This window comes from Polyodon spathula, chromosome 11, assembly GCF_017654505.1.
Source record: "Polyodon spathula isolate WHYD16114869_AA chromosome 11, ASM1765450v1, whole genome shotgun sequence".
NCBI classification, from domain to species: Eukaryota; Metazoa; Chordata; class Actinopteri; order Acipenseriformes; family Polyodontidae; genus Polyodon; species Polyodon spathula.
In genome coordinates, this window is record NC_054544.1 from 34,035,782 (window position 1) to 34,056,896 (window position 21,115).

General features: G+C 40.7%; 1 protein-coding gene across 1 annotated transcript; it reads left to right on the forward strand.

The window, feature by feature from the left end:
* Nucleotides 1-8,394: 8,394 nt before the first annotated feature.
* LOC121322653 (COMM domain-containing protein 2-like) lies at nucleotides 8,395-11,590 on the forward strand. The gene is made up of 5 exons (XM_041262842.1): nucleotides 8,395-8,598; nucleotides 9,176-9,253; nucleotides 9,352-9,434; nucleotides 9,698-9,871; nucleotides 10,631-11,590. The coding sequence occupies exons 1-5, from the start codon at nucleotides 8,532-8,534 to the stop codon at nucleotides 10,826-10,828; spliced, it is 600 nt and encodes a 199-aa protein (XP_041118776.1). The 5' UTR covers nucleotides 8,395-8,531; the 3' UTR covers nucleotides 10,829-11,590.
* The last annotated feature ends 9,525 nt before the right edge of the window (nucleotides 11,591-21,115 follow it).

Sequence of the window (21,115 nt, forward strand, 5' to 3'; positions counted from 1 at the left end):
AAAAGGGGTCAATACTTTCGCAAGCCACTGTGTGTGTGTATATATATATATATATATATATATATATATATATATATATATATATATATATATATATATATATATATATATATATATATGTGTGTGTGTGTATATACACACACATATACACATATATATTATATATATTATATATACATATATTGTATATATATATATATATATAATATTATATATATATATATTATATATATATATAATATATATATATCAGTAACAGACGGGAGAATAAGAACCCATTCTTGGGGGTACAGACCAAATTTAAATTTGTGTGTGGAGTATGTGGACAAAAAATCACTGTTTTTTTAACTTTGTGGTAACATTTCAGGGTGAATTATCCCACACCCGGGTGGTACACTCCGGTGGCATACCGGTCACACGTGGCACCGTATCTACAAGATGTTCTTGGAGAGACCTTAAGCGAGTCATCCCAAACGTGCGGCACCATTCTTCCACGAGAAAGTCAATCAACTCACACCTAGTTGATGGAGGAGGAAAACGCTGTCTCAGGAGTCGTTCCAGAATATCCCATAAATGCCTGATTGGGTTCAGATCTGACTAAGAAGGCCATGACATATGGATAACATCAGTGTCATGCTCATCAAACCAGTGGGCAACCACACATGCTCTGTGGATGGGGGCATTGTCATCCTGGAAGACATCCCTCCCCCTCCCCCCCCCCCCCCCCCCAGCAGGAAAAAAAGTTGCAACATGGGGTGAAGATGATCGATCAGTACTATTAAATAGCGATTAGCATTGACCTCGCCTTCTAAGGGAATGAGTGCACCCAAACCATGCCAGGAAAATGCACCCCACAACATTACGGAACCACCAGAACCCTTCACTGTTGGAACCAAGCACTCAAGGATGTAGAGTTCTTTGGGGTGGCACCACACATGCACTCATCCATTTGTTGAGAACATGGTGAAGGATGATTAATCTGGCCATATCACATTTCTCCACTGCTCGGTAGCCCATTGCCTGTGCTCTTTGCACCACTGGACTTGCAAATGTGCATTGCCAGGTGTGATGAGCGGTTTGTGCACTGCAACCCAACTATGGTATCCCGCTCTGTGGAGTTCTCGGCAGACCGATTTTGATAAAACTGGCTGCTCGCACCCCAGGTTGAAATTTGCAGTCAGTTGATCTGCAGTTGCTCGCCTGTTTTTCCTGTCACTTCAAATTAATGCATGGCTATCACAATCCTGGAGTATGCACTTCCGCCCACTGTTGCCCTTTGCTGATGATGTCTTTCCCTCGGAGTCGCATGCCAATATCACCTTAGAGACCATTGCTCGTGAAACATCAGCAAGTTGAGCTCTTTTGGTCACTGAAGCTCTTGCCAAACGTGCCCCAACCATCACCCTCTTTCAAAGTCACTGAGGTCTCCTCTTGCAGTTATGGTAACCATAATTACAGGCAACCAGGCCTGTCCAGCATTTTTATACCTGACCCTAAGCATGGTGGGATGTTATTTGCTCAATTAATGCATGAGCCACACCTGTGTGGAAGCCCTTGCTTTCAATATACTTGGTGTCCCTCATTTACCAGGTGATTCAATTTTTTTTTGTCCACTACCTGTATGTCATCTGCTTTCCAGTAATAATGCACACTCTGCTCTATACATCCTTACCTTGTGTACCCTCGCAGCGCAAACGCAGATTTCAAATCATTGCAAGTTTTGATTTCTGTGTTGCTAAAGAAACCAACAACCACCCAGCAAGCCGAGTTTGAAATAAACCATTTACACCCCTCCCAACATCAGAACCCAGCTGTGTGCTCGTTAACCCTTTCCACAACACACCACTGGAGGAGAAATAAGAAAAACAGTCATGTGTTACATTCATTCTTCTCTGGAGGTCTGGGCTTCAATACAGTTCAGCATCACTAATGAAATAGGATTTGATAGTTCATAGCCCAAAACAAGCAGGCAATAAAATATAGAGGCGAAGTATTGGCAGGGCATGTGTTCCCAAGGCGATGTGGAGCAGGTGTCAGGGCAATCTCTGATGCATGCTGTCAATTCACAGCGTCAACTGTTTAATTGAAGGGGCCGGGTTGGAACAAGGTCCTGGATTGGAAAGGACCACCACTGCCCTACAGGTTGACCAATTAAAGTTAGAGTGCTTTAGCTTAGCATTACGTTCCGGCATTCACAGTGTGGCATAAGCAACAGTGATATATCAAGTCAGATTTAAGCTGGGGTTTGTGCCTTATACTATATTAGAAGTAGGCAGGTATGCATTTCATTTCTAAAAGGCCACAGCTAATAGCAACCAGGCTTTCACGGTGTACAAACGCATACCATGATGAGAGAATTCAAAACATCTTGTTGACATGTGTATCCCATGTTTACTCTGTAGACTGCACAGGCAAGTTTGCACATGCCTGTTTAAACTGCTTATCCACGTCATTATGAAAGGGTGGGGACATTTGCTTACCCTGTTAGCCGATGTAAGCAAACCAGCACAGATTAGTAACTGTTTACTTCAGTGTGGCTGTCAGTCTGTGCTCAGTGAATCCCTTGTGCATCATTATAGCATCTCATCTTTGCAGATTGCAGACTCCCCCACCCACTCACCCCTTTCTCTGCACTGGCTGAACCACTCTACCACCTGCTTACCTCTCATCCAATCATGCAGCGGGGAATGCTTGCTGATAATACAAGTGTGGCAGAGCAGAGCTCAATCCTATATAGATTGGCAGGGATGGGGTTAAAACCACCTACCTGCCTGGGTTGATTGTGTTCAGGTGGCTGGGGTTGATTAGTTGATTAGATGATTAACTTAATTAACGATCAATCAGCACCCAGCCACCTGATATAAAAGGAGGCCTCTGCTTCCATTAAGAGGAGAGAGCTGAGGAAGCAGGTTGGTGTTTGTGGTTTTGAAATTGTCTAAATCCAGTGAAGGCATTGCCTAGCCTGGAAACCTTTTATTTTTGTGAGTTTTGGTTTTTGCTTTATTTGTGTTTAAATATCTGTTATTTTGCCCTTGTGCACTTTTATTTTGTGTTAATTTATAATAGAAGTATATATTTTTTGAACTGCAGTCTGTCTCTGGGCCTCTATCCACTCGCCAGCTTGTCACAACATGGTATAGAATGGTATAGAAAAAGGTATTCATGTTCTGTAAAATGAACACAATCTGCTGTCTGTCCAGTTATAATATATGGTCATAATGCGAGCCTAAAGATAGTAGAATAGACAACTTGGTTTATGGTGTTTAATAACTACTAGCATCATAGAAATGTGTTGCCAAAACTGAGGAGAGTGCAGCAAAAATTAAATTTTTTTTTTAAAAATTAATCTCAGCTCCCAGACAATGTTAAAACTAGTATCCCTTCCTGCAGGGTGTTTAATATTCAGCTCATATGTTTGTTGACAGTACGAATGTGAGAATACAAATGGTTGTTCAGGGATGAAGCTGGAATGTGTTCTTGTGAACAGTAGTGTGACTTCATCTCTGTTTAAACCCATGTGCTGCTCATTGTACAATCCTAGAACATTTATCTGAAAAAACATTACATTTTTCAAAGTGGAACTGATGATCACTTTCCAAAATATATTCCTTAATGATTATTTGTGTTTTTTTTGTTTTGTCTTTCCACACTACACTGTACTATATGTTACACTCTTGGTATTAATTAATTTAGCCTGAACAGGGCTTTGCAAAATGTACAAGTCTGTCCTGTGCTATGCATGTAAGTAAAGAGTCATTAACTGAAGCTTTACTCTGGATCAGTGGGTTGCATCTCTATTACATTGCAGGTGAAACATTAAGTAAATGTATGCTTCTATTACAGGAAGAAGATAAGCCAGTCCTCCATGTGTACAATGCTGTTAGGAGAGAGACTATCCCCATCACTGGGCGCATATTCCTGTTCACAAAGACTGTTTCCAGCTTGAAGAGTCTGGTTTCTCTCAAGTATGGGCTCCCCATCAGCATGTTCCATCCCCTCGCACAGTGAGGCTTGGCGCTCTACAGCTGCAACAAGCTGGACAACTACAAGACTGATGCAGGTATGGACATCTTCAACACGTTGCTGCCCTCTCTTAATCCTAATAGGTGACAGATCAGTCTCTTGATGACCACCTGCTTTTGATTATATCATGTAGACTCCAGATTGTTTAGTCAGGGATGGAACTGGATGATGTAAAGGACGGCATTGGTACAAGTAATCTGTGAATAACCTTAGACGCAATATGGTCTTGTTTTGTTTCCTCTCTGCAGGGACAACCCTGTGTCTGGATGTATGGGAATGGGACAGCTGGAGCAAGTTTTTGAGAGGGTGTTTTCTGGTGCACATATGCACTATCTGGCGCAAGCTCTCTGAGGAAGAGCCTATATCCAAGTGTCTTATCAATACGTATTTCACTTCACCGTGCATTGTCTTTCAGTCACTAAACACAAAACTTTACATAAGCGCCTTATAAAGAGGATGAGACCCAATCTAGCCTAAACAAACCCCTGCCTTTGTCTTTATGGTCAGCCACAATAAGATCCTACACTAGCAAATGCCAGGGATTGCAGATGGTTTAACAAAGTTTAATTTCTTTTAACCCTAATCCCAGATACATTCCACCTGTGTTAGGTCTTATTGCTTACGAAAAGGAATGTATTTTCAATATATGTCTGGTTTGTTCTTGTTATGGAATAAAATGTTCAAATGATATACATGTTTTAACTATAAGAAAGACAGTATTTACAGAAAAGACATTCAATTAGGATGAATGTTACACCAAATATGACAATCAAGAAAAAAGGTATACAGGCCTTCATTCTGCCAATTTTGATGATTTGGGGTTTTTAATTTCAGGCCCAAATATTTCCGTAAGCATTTTAAAGGGACGGTCAAGTTCTCTTGTCATTGCTGAATAAAAAAAAAAAAAAAAAAAAAAAACATTTTGTGCTGCAGGTTCCAGCAGAGAGTGGTTCTTCATCTTGTAGCTTTCTTCGGGCACCTGGAGCTGGCCTGGTAGCTGCAGAAGGAGGAGGGGGGGGGGGTTTGACCTGACGAGCTGGTGGGGGTTCACCCTTATCGGCCGTGGTGTTGGGACATTAACCATCCTAACATCAGGGTAGTGCCCAGTCCATGTGGAAGCTGAGGCGGGGCGACTCCTCATACTGAAATTCTTCATAAGCAACAACCTCCTGTGGCTGGGGGTCCCCAATCTGCAAGGGCTAAACCTGCTCCAGATCTGTATCAAACACAAGCACAAACACTGCGCCCTATACTTTGTAACAACAATGTGTCATCTCATACCCTGGGCTTTCTCTTCCGATAGGGGTGTATAAAGGCTGGCTTTGCAAGGCACAGAAACAAGTTTCAGTCAGAAAGCTCCTGAGAAAGACCACCACTTTCAACATGAGGGTAGGGGATTTCGTTCCGGTTGACAGCTTCACGGTATTATAAATGATCTCAAAACCAAAAAGGAAAGCCAACAAAGCAGATGCAGCAGAGAGAAGCTGCTTTCTGCCAGCGCTGTCTCAGACCCAAGGCCAGAAGGAAAATGACCTGTTTCCCCTTTGCAGCAAAGCATCCCAGAATATCCAATCACCTCAGGTGCAGGCAGCTGGCAGAGCTCCAGAGAAACTCAGGAACAGGAAGGTTAAAGGAAGGAAGACAATGGAAATCCTGTCAGGTGAAAACGGGAACAGACACCAACCCCCAGCCTATGTTCATCTATGCGTCTCCAAATGCTTCCTTCATCCTGAATCTTTTTGTGAGCACAGCGGACGAACGGCCAAAGAAAACGCTATTTAGAGTTTGGCTCTTGCCAGGTACTGGTTCTTTTTGTATCTGAATTTGTAAAGATAAACCAGTAACTCTTTGATTTCCAGACCACTATCATAGCCTTTACCCATTTAATAGCTAAGACCAGGCCTTTTGTACTGCACAGTCGGGCATGCTGCATTCTGGGCATATTTAGTACCCTAAAAATGCCTTATAAAGCAGCCACTCCAGTAAGATACCACACCAGAAAGTATTAAGTTAAATTGAACATAAAAACAACAGGGATTTACCCATTTCAAGGTAACACAGGGAGCACAGGCTGAATTCATTTCAGGCACAGCAATAAGGATTAAGCATTAAAAAGTTAGAGGTTTACTTTGTAAATGCATACATTAGACAACACATAAGAGAACTAGATCAATTGAGAAGAAAATAAATGAATAAGCCTGTTTAAATCAATCTAATATTTACTGAGAACATTAAAAGGGCTTCCTTGACCTCTTTGACAGGACTGCATTAGTAAAATGTTTAATTACCATACTCATTAATTTTGTAGAATGAATTTCAACTTGTTTTATTCAGTCAGACACAGGCAACAATGTCTTTGAAGTAAGTGTAAATTAAAAAAAAAAGTAAAATAAGTGACTTATTTTTTGATTAACAGAAATATGTCCTCCTTTTCAGTGCCTTTAAAGAGAAACCTTGGCTCCAGCAAGATGCTTGGCAAGGTGGGCAGTACTGAAACCGGTATACTATCTACTGTGCCATTTTCTTTTCATTTCAAACACACTGTGTGACACTGCAGAGCAACACTTACATCTAATGTATTGTTCTGCATTAATAAAATGCACGACACAGAGAGGAAAGAGATTAAATGGATTTTAAAACCCTAGTACTACACTTGTGTAATGTTACCAATTATTTGGAAGTCTGTTTTACTACATTCCTTGATAGTTTAGAATCTATTATCAAACTTTATCAAAAAGAGAGCAGTCCTTCATTATAGTCGGGTTTGTTTACAGCCTTGTTTCCTACATCATGTATTGTAAATGATGTCACTGTGTAACCAAATATGAAAATTGGCACATAACCAGCCGGTTAAAAAATGATTTAAAAAAAAAAAAAACATGTCATAGGTTTGGCACTTTATTTTATTACATGGCTGTGGGCTGGTTTTGCTTCTGTAACGTTTTAAAGTGTGACCTTTTGGCTTTAATTAGAGCAGTGCCGAGGGATAGTAACAGATGATAGCAGTTCAATTCTTTGCCTGTTGCAAACACTTTTTACATCTTTCATTGTAAGAACCACAGAGGATAAGCCTCCTATTCAGAATTCCCATTCCTGATTGTTTCTCTTCGCAGTACCAAGTCTTGGTTTCTTTTCATTGCTTCTTGTAAGTGATTCTCTAAAGCACCCTAACATCATTCTAACATATTTGACCCAGAGATTTAAGTGTGAATATTCTCTGTTATTAGGAAAGTATAGCAAACAAAAAGCCGAAGCACTAAGACCAATAAAAAGAGATACCACTAATAGCACTTGTGTAATAGTGGTGGGAGTAGCCAAGTGGTTGAAATAAGTCCGTCCGTATTTTTGTTTTCTGAAAATTCAAGATCAAGTCTAAGGTACAGTTTTTACCAGTGAAGAATGTAAAAGAAGTAAACTTCTTAGTTCCTTGTAAATAAATATTAGGTTGTCCTGGAAACCAACAGTTGCTGTCAGGGAATCCCAGAAATCATTGTGAAAGTATTGTGAGCTTCAACCATCAACCAACCGCTGCAAAATCCCTTTCAAACCAATTGCTTTGTAGTTTCTTTTGTAAATGATATAAAAATGCACAGACAGTGTACCTATAAAGTATTATGTTTTAATTCAAGTAGTCAGAATGTTTTGGCTATGGCTTTATCAAAGTTGAAAACAACAACTACTTACCAGTAAGGTATCTAATGAGTACTGGGTAGTGCAAGGACAATATACAGATAGAATATCAGGGGAATGGAAGGACCGGGGACCGAACGGTTTTGTTTTCCCAAATCCAAACACTTTTTTTTTCTGAATGTAAAATTGAAGTCTGCATTCAGGGTTGGCCCAGTATCTGCTGTTCTATGTATAGTCGACCAAAATGAAAATATTTACTAAGAGCAATAAAATCCTTATCAATATAGATTACAAATTACAGGTTAAAGTTCTGGATTCCAGACTAAGATACCCCTCCCAGTCTTGGCATGCATCACGAGACGCAAAGTGTCATTGAGCGGGTTCTGTGCTTGAGATGGCTGTTGTGTTGGGCAGCTTGTTTTCATATCTCTGTGATAACCCTAGCTATGGGAAACATTATTTTGATGATATCACAGGACCTGATAGATATGCAGTTCTGTCTCTTAAGTGGAATTCATTTTCATGGTCTCAGAGCACTGCTTAGCACTTGTCACTGGCACATTTTGTTATGAAACTCAACCAGAAGTTGCATCAAACTTTTAGTACGCAATGCTGGCCTGTTTGTTTTTCCACACGTCTCAACATGTAGTCTGCCTTGCTCTTCCGGCGTTTGTCCACAGGTCGGCGCACCTCCCTTACAGGAACTCATAGCTGATCGGAACTGAGTTGCTAGTTTCTTGTTTCACACGGAGCTGGGATCTACAGAAAATCACAAAGAGGCAATCAGGTGACTATAGGAAGCAGATGAGAAAGAAAGTACATATTTAGTGAACGATTTTATTTGTTTTAATTAAGTTGCGCCTAGCAAGGAAAAGAAAATGCTCTTAGTTCTAACCGATGAGCATAAAGAACATTTGGCATTCCTTCTGGAGGTTGATTCTGCAGGTATGTCAACAAACTGACCCAATCATTTTCATTTATATTTTAAACAGTTATATATATATATATATATATATATATATATATATATATATATATATATATATATATATATATATATATATATATATATATATAAGTTGGAAGACCGCGGTTTAATATCAGTATATGTTGGACATTTGTACAGTATGTCATTCTTTCAAATTTGGGTCAGAGGTATTTCTGTTAACAATACAATTCATCACTTGATAAAAAAAATATAAAAAAAAAAATTAAATTATCGGGGTTATGTAATTTTTTTTTTTTTTGAGATGCCCTGTCCAGTATAGTACATAGTACAGTTCTTGTTCTTGAATATAATATTTATGAAAACTACATTGGTAACTACAGTAGCAATATTAATTTTTTTTAAATACAGTAAATGCATTAGCTTACATTTTCGCTGCTGTTTATTTAGATACCGATTCCACGCAGTATAATGTGTATATTCTTAGTTTTATCTCTCTTTGTGAAGTGTTTAACTAAATGCTGTTGATTTTTTTAATTTATTTTGTATTTATTTATTTTGGTGTATTCTTGACAGTTGTAGGGGAATTTGGAAGAATCGCATTGGAGTTTTTAAAGAAAGGATCCAATTCTAAAATATACGAAGGAGCAGCAAGTAAGTAGCATTTGTTCGCCTTTTGATTAAATCTGATGCCCCCCACAGACACAGGATTAATGTGAACATTATGGGTTTTTTTGTTTTGTTTTCTACAGGAAAGTTAAACGTTGCCGTTGAAACTGTGCAGCATGGAGTGGAGGGTATAATGTACCTCCTCACTGAGAGCTCGAAGCTGATGGTAAATATGACTTATTTCACAAGACCAGTTTTTCTGGCAATAATTTGAACTAGCTGTAGGTGGCCTGCATTTGTGCTTCTGTGCAAGGTTCAAGTTACTTTCCTGAAAACGTCACCAACAAAAAGCAGGAAAAAAGTGTCTGAAATATTGCTCAGTCGTTAGTCTTTAGAGGTGATTTTCAAATTGGAAATTGAAAGTGCCACTAGCTGTTACCCCTGGGGTAAAATTTATCTGCAAATAACCTGACAACTTTTCCTCGTTAGATTTCCGAGGTGGATTTCCAGGATTCAGTGCTGGTTTTGGGCTTTCCAGAAGAGCTGAATAAACTCCTGCTTCAGCTTTACTTGGACAACCAGAAGGAGATCCGGAATATCCTCAGTGAACTGGGACCAAACCTGCCTCACTACCATAATCTGGAGTGGAGGCTGGATGTGCAGGTACAGTGACCTGTGCAAAAGATGTGCAGTCTCTTAATTAAGCTGGAATGGCTCAAACTACTGTGCAACAGAAGTCATAAATTATACCATTTGATTGTCACTGGTTTTTCTCAAGCCTTTCTCAAGTTTAAACTGCAGTGAAAGGCCAAGGCAAGCCATTCATTTAACCCATGAAAAAGCTCACTTTGAGATCCATATCCTGATTGTGTACCGGGCAGCTGTAAGCCGTGCAGTTATTAATGATAAAGCAGCAGCAGCAGCAGCAGCAGCAGCAGCAGCAGCAGCAGCAGCAGCTGCTCCTCACCTGATTCTTACAGCAGGTGTTACCATTTAAGCAATAATATCCAACTCGGATGGAATTACCAAAGATCAGAGCCAGTTTAATGGCAGGGATTTGGCCAACTGTTTTTCATAATTCTGCTAATTCCCAAAATAAAGGGTATTGCCACCGTTGTATGGCAGTGAGTAATGGCCATTATATTGCAGACAGCTTTGTGTATAATAAGGAAAAGTGGAGGGGGAAAAAGTGTGAAATTCTCAGTTCATATAGTTTGAAATTCCTAAGTAAATGCTAAAATCAGTTTGACAGCAGCAACACGCTATGAAATCATGGGGTAAAGATGAATAGATACATGATCAAGAACATCTGGGAAATGGGGGAGTTATTAGATAGAACTAGGATTACCAACTAATTGTATTTTCAGTTGAGTTTTTTTTTTTGTTTGTTTGTTTTTACATGGTAATGATTTTCTTTCTAAGCTGGCAAGCAGGGCACTGAGACAGCAGATCAAACCAGCCGTGACTTTCAAACTTCACCTTGAGCAAAATGGAGAGGAGAGCGCCAATGTGTTACAGACTGACCCTGCAACCCTCTTGCACCTGATCCAGCAGCTAGAACAGGCTCTGGGAGAGATGAAAACCACTCACTGCCGGAGGGTCGTGCGCAATATCAAGTAGCATCAAGGAGTAAGGATGCACTTCTGGACCTTTTCTTCACACTTGAAGTGCTGTACATACTCTATACTGTAATTTTAGTGTTTTATTCCAGGTAAATTAAAGAACAGGTCAGGTGTTGAGAACTATACCAGCAGTACTTTCTGTGTGATCAGTGCCGGGGTTGTAGTATATCCATTCCGCACGCAAGCAGTGGTTGTATCGAAGTTCATCAGATCAGGTGTTTAAATACTGAACTGCAATGCCTTATTGTTATGTAAATAGTTGATTGATATTTTAAGTGAAGCACAACCCTTATTTTGAACCGTCAATGTGAAACAAACAAGCTAGCAAAATAAAAGTTAATAATCTGCTTGGCTAATTATTCCATTTAGAATTCCATTTAATTTACTTTCAAATGTATTAATGGTTAAATACCCACTTTAGTTCTGAATTTAAATGCCTTGTATTCTAGCAGAATTGTAATAATATCACATTATTGCCAAACTTTCAGACAACCTTAACAATTGCACTAGTTTACGGAAGGTGCTAAATTCATGCACAATAAGCTGTAAAGTACTTCACATGTGAATGATAATTGTCAAGTAAGGATTTCTGTTTTAATTTTCATATTTCATGCTTTTCTATTTGTATAATTGTTTGAATCCCTGTTTGAGAGCAGCTTTGCTACTGTAGCCAACAGCTTGCTGATGGGCAGCCTTGGTACAGCTCCTGAAGCGTTGCTTCTTTAAAGATCTGGATGTATAATTAAAGATGTTTACAGTCTGGTGATGTTATCTTGGTTCAGCAAATCTTAGTGTGGGTTTAAACACCAGCACATACCACCTGACACAGCAGATTTGTAATACCATATGATCTGCACTATTTGTAAAGATTGTAGGGTGATTTATATATAGATGACAAAAACTTGGAAAGGTCGAAAAGGTCACCGTATCTAGAACATGTCGCAACACTACAGTATGTGTGAATGAGCCTTTACACACTGGGGCTACTCGATTATAACACAAAGATGGATATCGGTGACTGCATCGTAGCGCTTATATACTGTGTAGTGTCCTTCATAAGGGTGTCTTCACAGAACTCTTTACAATCAAAATGTGTCATAATATGACAGATGTCTTTGCTTTATTATTCATATCAGCATTCTGTAATGATCTGGTTTGAAATCATCTGGTATTAGTGTTAGCCTAATCCTAAATATTACAATTTTATGAAGTGAAACGAGAAAAGCTGTTTCACTTCATAAAATGTGTCTCTTCATTGGTGTTTACAATATAGTTAAGCTTAGCAACTGACTGTTAATGCATACAGAATTGAGCCTCATCAAAACATGTTTTGCAGAAGGGGCAATACTTCTGTTGGAGTATATAGGCTACATGTACATACTAGGTGTTGTTTTTGCTTTGTTTTTAGTACAGAAGTGGTGTGAGGAACTACATTACATTGCAAGAACACAAGGGGGCATAGGTTTTCTTTAATTGGAAGTTTGTATACCACTTCTATTGCATTCCACTTATTAGCACCAGAAACTGTACATGTCTTGTCTAGTATTGTAACAAAGAGCGAGAACTATGGGTACTTTAGGGGGACATGACGTTGTGGTTGATGGGAGGAAACGAGGACTGTTTTTGGAAAGACGGAATAAGTGTGTGCTTGTTTTGCAACAGTGTGTTTTTTGTCAGCAGACTGATCGAGCACGGAGCTGGGAGCTGCAGCCTTGGGGCCAGTAATACACTTGGACTTCACCGCACCTGCACTTAACCAGCATCACTGTTCCAGCACCGCACCTACACTAAGGGCACTGTCCGGAGACGTGTCTGTTTGTGTTGTGTCTGTGTTTTTATATTATTATTTCGGGACTGTAACCCTTCGTTTTGACGCTGGCGATACCCACTGTCGGGTAGAGCCAGCTTTATAATTTTTGAGCGGTGAAAGTGATAAAGAAGAATAAAACGGGACAAGACGGGAGACGGAGGAGAGACAAAGAGTGGAAAGATACACGGCGCTGATAGAGAGGGTCGGGCTCGGGAACGCACACCAGGCACCAGCGATACCCGTGATGGCGCCCCCTAAGGCAAGGGTGCAGAAGATGACAGCGGAGGATGACCCCGAGGCGTACTTGGTTGCCTTTGAGCGGTGGGCCACCACTACACAATGGCCAAGGGAGTACTGGGCTAGTCAATTGGGCCCCTGCCTGAGCGGGGAGGCTCAGGCAGCATAACAAGCTATGACTGACGAAGAGGCCAGCCAGTACGACCTGGTCAAGTGGGCCATCCTCCAACGCCTCAACATCACGGGGGAAGCGCATCGGATGCGTTTCCGGGAATACCGGAGGCTACGGGAGACCTGCCCCAGGGTGGTTGCCCAGAAACTGTGGGACCACATGGTGCACTGGCTTAACCACTGCACAAAACACCGGTGCACAGATGGGCGAGGCAATGGTCTTGGAGCAGTTCTGCCATGTGGTCGGCACAGACACGCAGGACTGGGTACGGCGTCACAACCCAGACACCCTGGAGGCTGCCGTCAAACTGGCGGATGATTTTGAGGACTCCCGGGCTTCTATCAGAACCGGACTACTGACCCCTCTTCCTCCTCTGTCCAGCCGAGGAGCAGTGCCCTCAGTATCACCAACACCTCCTCCCCTGGGACCCCGAGCAGCCAAACCACCGATCCCGATGGGCTGACCCACCTCCTCACCATGGAGGCAGCGGTTGATCCCCAACTGGGGTAGATTTACTACCCCGACCCGCTGCATTATCAGCAATGGAACAGACCGCTAACTCCATTGCCTTCTGCCCTGATCATCTGTTTTAGGTGCCATGAACCTGGACACAGCGCCCTCCTGTGCCCCTCGGCAATGGAGTGCAATTTGCTGACGTGCAGTTTGGCATCTTAGGCAGGTAAGGAATGGGGAAATGGTCGAGAAATGCCTTGTATTATTGATGTGATGGTTGGTAATGTGAGTACCCAGGCTTTAGTGGACTCAGGGTGTGCACAGACCTTAATTCGATCAGCTCTCTTAGGCGGTGTGTCGTGGCGGCCACAAGGCAAGGTGGTGATCTCCTGTATCCATGGGGATACGGCGACATACCCCACCCTAAAAGCATACGTGTTGATAGGTCAGACACAGCACTACCTCACAGTGGGGGTGGTGGAAAGGCTGCCGCACCCCGTAATTCTGGGCCGGGACTGGCCACAGTGTCAGCAATTAATCCAAAAGGCAGTCCCGACCGCACGCGTAACCGTGGCAGACAAAGCAGGGGAAACAATTGGTGAGATTTTCCCCCTGCAAGCTGACCTGTTTTCTGCCCTTTTTTGTCCTAGGAAAACAAAAAGAGAGATGGATTGAAAAATAGGAAGGTGCATCTCTGAAACGAGGCTAGGGGCTGGTGGGGGAGAACATGGATGGTATCAAACGCCACTCGAAGGGAGTCGGTACGCATTGTGACCGAGAGGGCGAGGTTACTGGACCCTCTCAATATACCTGACATGTGGGGCTCAAGCGTGGACCTAGTGTGGGACCAGAAAAACAACCCCACACTGGTGCATGCTTGGGGGCAGGTCCGGTCTGTTGAAGGTAAGGATGTTGAAGGCGCTGGGGCGCTAGTATATCCGCACTTCATTATCAAGGTGCAATTACTGTATCGGGTAAACCCTACACTGGGCACAGGACAGCCTTTAACACAATTGATGGTTCCCCGTCGTGTCGGCCTGAGGTCATGAGGCTGGCGCATGACATCCCGTTTGCAAGACACTTGGGAACCAACAAGACAAGGGAACACATATTTGCTCGATTTTATTGGGTAGGGCTTCATAATGAAGTGTCGAAATATGTAGCCACATGCCCAGACTGTCAGCGAGTAATGCTGTATCGCATGCGCCCCGCCCCTTTGGTCCCACTGCCAATCATTTCTGCCTCTTTAAGCGCATTGCAATGGACATAATGGGCCCTTTGCTACCTTCTGACTCCGGGTATATGCATATATTAGTAGTGGTGGATTATGCAACACGATACCAGGAGGCAGTTCCATTGAGATCCACTAGTGCCACAGCATTAGCTAAAGAACTAGTGCAAATTATGTCGAGAGTAGGTATCCCCAAAGAGATACTGACTGATCATGGGACTAACTTTCTGTCTCGAATGCTACAGCAGATGTGTAAAATGTTAAAAATACGTCCCATCTGGACATCTGTTTATCATCCACAGTCGGATGGTTTGGTTGAACGTTTTAACCAAACATTAAAGCAGATGCTGGGATGATTTGTGAACCAAGAGCAGTAACATTGGGCAGCACTCCTTCCCTACCTCCTTTTTGCAGTGAGAGAGCTGCCGCAGAGTTCAACAGAGTTCTCCCCCTTTGAGCTCTTGTACGGCTGACAGCCTCGCGGCATCCTTGATCTGTTGAGAGACAGGTGGGAGGAGCACAAAGGCTCGTCTAAAAACGTAGTGCAGCATGTGCTCCTAGTCCGTGATCGTCTGGATTTGGTCGGTCGTTTGGCCCAGGACAGTCTGAAAACGGCTCGGCACCGGCAGCAGCAGCATTACAAACAAAATGCACGGATTCGGCCCTTTCGACCAGGAGACAAGGTAATGCTGCTTCTTCCCACGTCGGAATCCAAATTATATGCTAAATGGCAGGGGCCATATGAGGTGATTCGGGCTATAGGGAAAGTCAATAATGAGATTCGGAAGCCCGATCACCGCAACGAACGGGAAATTTACCATGTCAACTTGTTAAAGCCCTGGCAGGCAAAGGAGGCCTTATTTATAGCCCCAGGCGAGGTAGAGGATGATTTTGAACTTTGTATAGAGGCCCCTAGCAGACAGACTATTCTGATGGAGGAACAGTTACTCCCAGATCAGCAGAGATCTGCACAGGTTAATTGAGGAGTTCAGCAATGTTTTTTCTGATGTGCCCGGCAGAACTAATCTTGTTGAATATGACAAAGGAGAATTAAAACTTGAACCGTGAACTTTTTGTCTGCCATTGTTTGGTGCACCTGCATCACCCTCTCACTACGCACAACAACCCACACGTTCACAAGTATGCACAAATAGAGTTTGTGTGGTGGACAGCAAGGGACAAATCCTTTACATACCGAGCATCAAAATAAATGTATCACTATTATAACACATTTTTGAAAAAAATAAGGTATATAAATGATGGACATTGACAATGTTTTTGTTTTCTTTTTAATCACTCATCCTTGACCATGACACACTTGAGTGACTATGACAAGCATATGCACTTAATCACCTAATTAGTGAGACAGTTGATTGGACACAGGATATGAAGTGATTTCAGCTGTTGAATTGCAAGCTTGAATAAAAGCAATAAAGAAAATCACAAAAAAAAAAATAATAATATGCCCCTACCATTCAAAGGGAGCAGCGCCTTCGTGCAATCAGCATGTTAGAGGCTGGACTAGGGCAGCTTACTGTGGCTCGCCGTTTTGGGTGCTCACAGCCAGCAATTTTAAACCTAGCGAGATTGTATAACCAGACACACTGTCAATGGGAGACCAAGAGTCACAACACTTGCCCAAGATTGACAGATCATTTTGCAGCATCTTCGTGATGTCAATTGTTAATCAGCACAATAAAAAGTCACTGCACCTGCTCTAAAACTTTGTCATTTTTCGATCACATCTAGTGAATTTTATCCAAATATAAGTGATGCTGAAATGTAAGTGATATGTTTCTTTTGATGCTCAAATATAAGTGATACATTTATTTTGATACTCAGTACATCTTCTAGAAACTGCCTTTCAAGAAATGTATGAAATACTGTGAAGTGCAGCTAGACAAAATACATCTGCTGCAAGGTCATTCATTTTTATGACCCTCTTTCGTTGGGTTCAATCCAGGTGCAACATTTTAAAACACAAGCCAAATCTTTTTTCCAAACAAAAATGCTTTTAATACAGGCACTTGCACCTGTAATTTCAGATTTGCTTATATAAAAATATAGCAAATGCTTAAGTGCATGCTTCCCTACCATTCAAAGGGAGCCAAGACTTGAAATTGTTTAGGGCATCCTAATGGTGGCAAGCAGCAACAGGAACTGATTAACAGTGTATTAAAACCATGACATAATAACATACTTAAAAAACACAATTTCCCTCTATTTTTACCTTAATTAAGTGATTAAGTGAAGTTAATGCGTTGTTGGTTGGGAGTTTTAACACAGTTGCCATCAAAAGTAGACAATGTTTTGATGTTTTACCTGGTAGACAAATAAAATATTATAATTCAACCATATAAGACTGGTTTAAGTATTCACAGTTACTATGGACAAATCTGACAATCGTTAATATGCTGGCAGCAGATTTCGACGTAAGCAGATTTGTAACCATGTTCCTTAATGTGAAGCACACCCTGATGCCTAACAATGAGTGAAGAAAGATGTTGCCTATAAAGATAACTATCTTGTCTAACACAAAGTACCACTCCTGAAAAACTGGTATTTCTTAATATGTAAAATAACTGCACGTCCCCTTTGAAAATGAGGGCATGTCTTATTGAGCAATATGAAAAGAGCAATTCCTTCCCTAAAAGATCATTGGTATGCTCTTCAGTGCTGTTAAGCATAAAGACCATCATCTGGAAGTGTGTGTTACCTGAAACAAATATATTGAAAAGAGATTAAGGATGCTGCATGGAAATGCGTTCTGTAAAGCCAATAGTGACAGTGGCGATAAACTAACGAGAGAGATGAAAATAGATTATCCTTGAGAATGTAACAGCTACAAGTAGACCTGCCCCCTGTGTAGACATAATGTTTCTGAAACACTGGAACAATTGTAAGATCAGGTAAAACCTGTCACTGGCGACCACTCCTGGTTCTGGATATAAGTGGTGTCCTATAATTGATTATCCTTTTGCAACTGATTTAAATGAATGCAACGGACTGAATCTGCTCAAGAGTGCAACTGTTCTTTCAAGACAGGTGTCCCTCCAAGAACAGGTGGTCTTCATTGTGTTACAGAAGTCCCCATTACTTTGGCAACATTGTATCTCCTGTTGCTGCCTCCAGTGCATGCTCTGCATGTTGTTACACATGCTATTTCCTTACCAAGTGATCTTCAATTAATAGGAAAGCAACAGTCCTGTACACCTGGGCAATGGTAGCCTAATAGACTGACACAATGGTAGAATATTAGAATTGGCTGGCTGTTTAAATAAATCATATTTATATTGTGTTACACTGCATGCTGTGTAGAAGCCTCTATAATAACATTATTTTTAGTATTATGATTATTACTATGAATCACTTACGAGAAATGAACCTGATTAGTCCAGCACCACCAGTGTGTCTTGTGTTCAGATGTCAGCCTGTGTGTATAACATAGCTTTTTTATGTTTTAAGTATAGTAAATTGTTTCAGCCACTGTATTTAGATATCATGGAAAAACTTAATGAGAGCACACCCATTGTTGGATTCACAATAATCACATCTGCTGTTATCGAGTAAGGTGTGTGGCGGCGAAAAGAAAATATGTCAGCAACTGGTATGAAACACCAAATGGGGTAATGCACAGTGTGACTGTAAACCATTTTTAATGTAGTTTACTACAAGGATTCTACTTCTGTTTAAGAAGATACTTTGAAAGATCCTAGCGGTATTCTAGTTCTGTGCTTAGAACTTCTTACAATAATTCTCTTTAGGCTCTGAAAAGGCAAGCATAGGAAAGACGTCAATAAGGAAAATGTCTGGTTTGATTCCTTTGTGCCACACCATACACAAAAGAACCTTTTCATTTACCATACACAGCATTTCCAAGTTCAACCTACACAAACAGACAAGGCATTGTGTGGTTAATTATATTTCCAACCAGATTTAAACCATGTATGGTGCTTCCAATTTCCCTGAAAACTGCCATTGTGTGCAACATAAAATCACATCTTTGTGGGCTGTGCTTTGGTCAATTTGAAACTCAAAAACATCCCCGTAACTGTATTTAAAGTTGAATACCTTGTTCAATGACTGGCCAAATAATTGTGGATTGTCCTAATTAGCAGATGGGCCGACGTAGATCCAGTTCAAGTGGAAGCTGGTGTTGTTCACTGTTGAAGGTTTCTGTGATTTGGGCTGCTGTAGTTGGTCCATTGCTTGTCCAAACAGCTGTTATTCTAAAGCCTTGGTTATGATCCATTGAACCCTTTGAATTTGAGAGTATTAAATTATCTGGCTAAACCTACATGGCAGAAAGAGTACAAACAGTACATGCTGCTCTTGACCCTTTCCATCTTCGATAAGAACTGAAATACATATTTCAAATTGTGTATGATTGTTACCATAGTAACAATCCTGGCTTTATATAAAACAAACACACACGTACACACCGAAAACACACTGTTTTAATGACTAGCTACACCATTTTGTCTTCTTCAGATAGCATGGTACAAACATCAGTCTACCGAGGTTCAACCATGCTATCTTTTCTTCTTCATTATGTATTTCTGGTGATTTATGAGTATCCTGTTGTATCCCGAATCTCCTTGGATATAGAGCTGTTTGCTGTTTTTGAATTCTCTCTCTCTCTCTCGCTCTCTCTCTCTCTCTCTCTCTCTATATATATATATATATATAGAGAGAGAGAGAGAGAGAGCGAGAGAGAGAGAGCGAGAGAGAGAGAGAGAGAGAGCTATTATAGTGAAGGAAGGCTGCACGCGAGCGAGTGCTGTCCCCAGTGAGAGCCTGTTGTTACACTGCCTGCTTTTAGTTTGGATGATTAAGGAGCTCAGTTTTAAACTGCAGGCGATGAAACTGGATTGGTTTCAACCAAGATTAAAGAGACATCTTTCTCTGCTTTTGAAATCGTTTATATTCCCTTTGTCTAATTTAGGGTGCAACTATACTGGATACTGTATTTCAGACACCATATACTATGTGCTATAAAATATTTTCTTTACTAAATAGCTCTTTAAAGATAAAAATGCAGCCCCGTGTATGTGTGTGTGTGCGTGTGTGTGGTTTACTTTGATCTTTTGATAAGAAGATAATTATCTGTTGTCTCTCATTTAGAAGAAGCCTTCTACTGTTGAAGTAAGGAATGTGTTTTTTTTTGTTGTAACGATGAGCACAGCATGCACAGCCACACAACATATTTAGAAATATCAGTTTTTGCTCTAAACTAACATTGTAAAAAATAGAAAACAATTTGTTACCATTTTTGTAAAAGGATCATACAATTTTCAACTGAAATTAAAAAAAAAACAAAAAAAAAAACACTGAGATCTGTGTAATTCCATCTCCACTCTTTAGAGGCTGCGGTACTGATACACTGTAGATTTTGGTGTTAATGTGACACCTTTGGCCTGCCTGTGCTTCAGTCCTCTCATCATTAAACTGAATTAATTTAGGGACATTAAACTGCACTAGACAGGTTTGAACAGATGGTGAAGAGTCCTTCCCTGTTGAACTGATCTTGTCTCTCAGTTCTGTTATCCTGAGTAAATGATTTCTAAATAACATAAAAAGTTAGTTCTAATCTGAAAGCAGAACAAAATTTGAGTTGCCTATTGTGATGAATCGACATTAAGATATAAGCTAGTTGCTAGCAATGTATCTTAATTTACTAATCTTATCTTAACACCTACCTACCTCGATCTACAGTTTGAGTGACAGATTTGTCACTGAAACATCCCTTCTTTAACTGTGCTATAATGGACTACAGAGCAACCTTTTTTTTTCAATTCTACATTTATACTATTTTTCTTATTAAAGGTGTGCAGCTCTTAATGAGTTATTTTTGGTGAAATAATAAATAATACATCAGATCAAATGAATGCCTTTGGGGTCTCCACACCTCCATCTTGGAAGCAGTTTGAAGCTGTCGAAGAAAATGATTATTTTGTCTTTGCTTGAGTAATAAGTTAATCAAATCACTATATTTGGCACAGAGAGTAGGATCTGGGGGCACAACCATTGTCAATTTGCAATTCTGCAACAACACCACTGAAGTATGGATCTTGAAAGCTCTTAAAGTGGGTCTCATTGAGCCAGATCTCCTCCTGCAGTGTCTCAGTGTGCCCACACTCTTATTCATCTGAAAGCAGAGCTGGTTCAGGAAACTTGGTTCATTGTTCACAAAGTAGTTGGATAAATTTAGACTGGGTTTCAAAGTGCCACATTTTCAAATCCTGAGCTTTTACATGGAAATCAAGCACAGATCACCATTAAAAAGGAAATATTTTGCTATTAGATTATCAAAAAGATGCAAATTTTAGAGTCAGCTAAACTAATATATGCCAATATAAGCCCCCTTTTTGAAGGGCTCCTC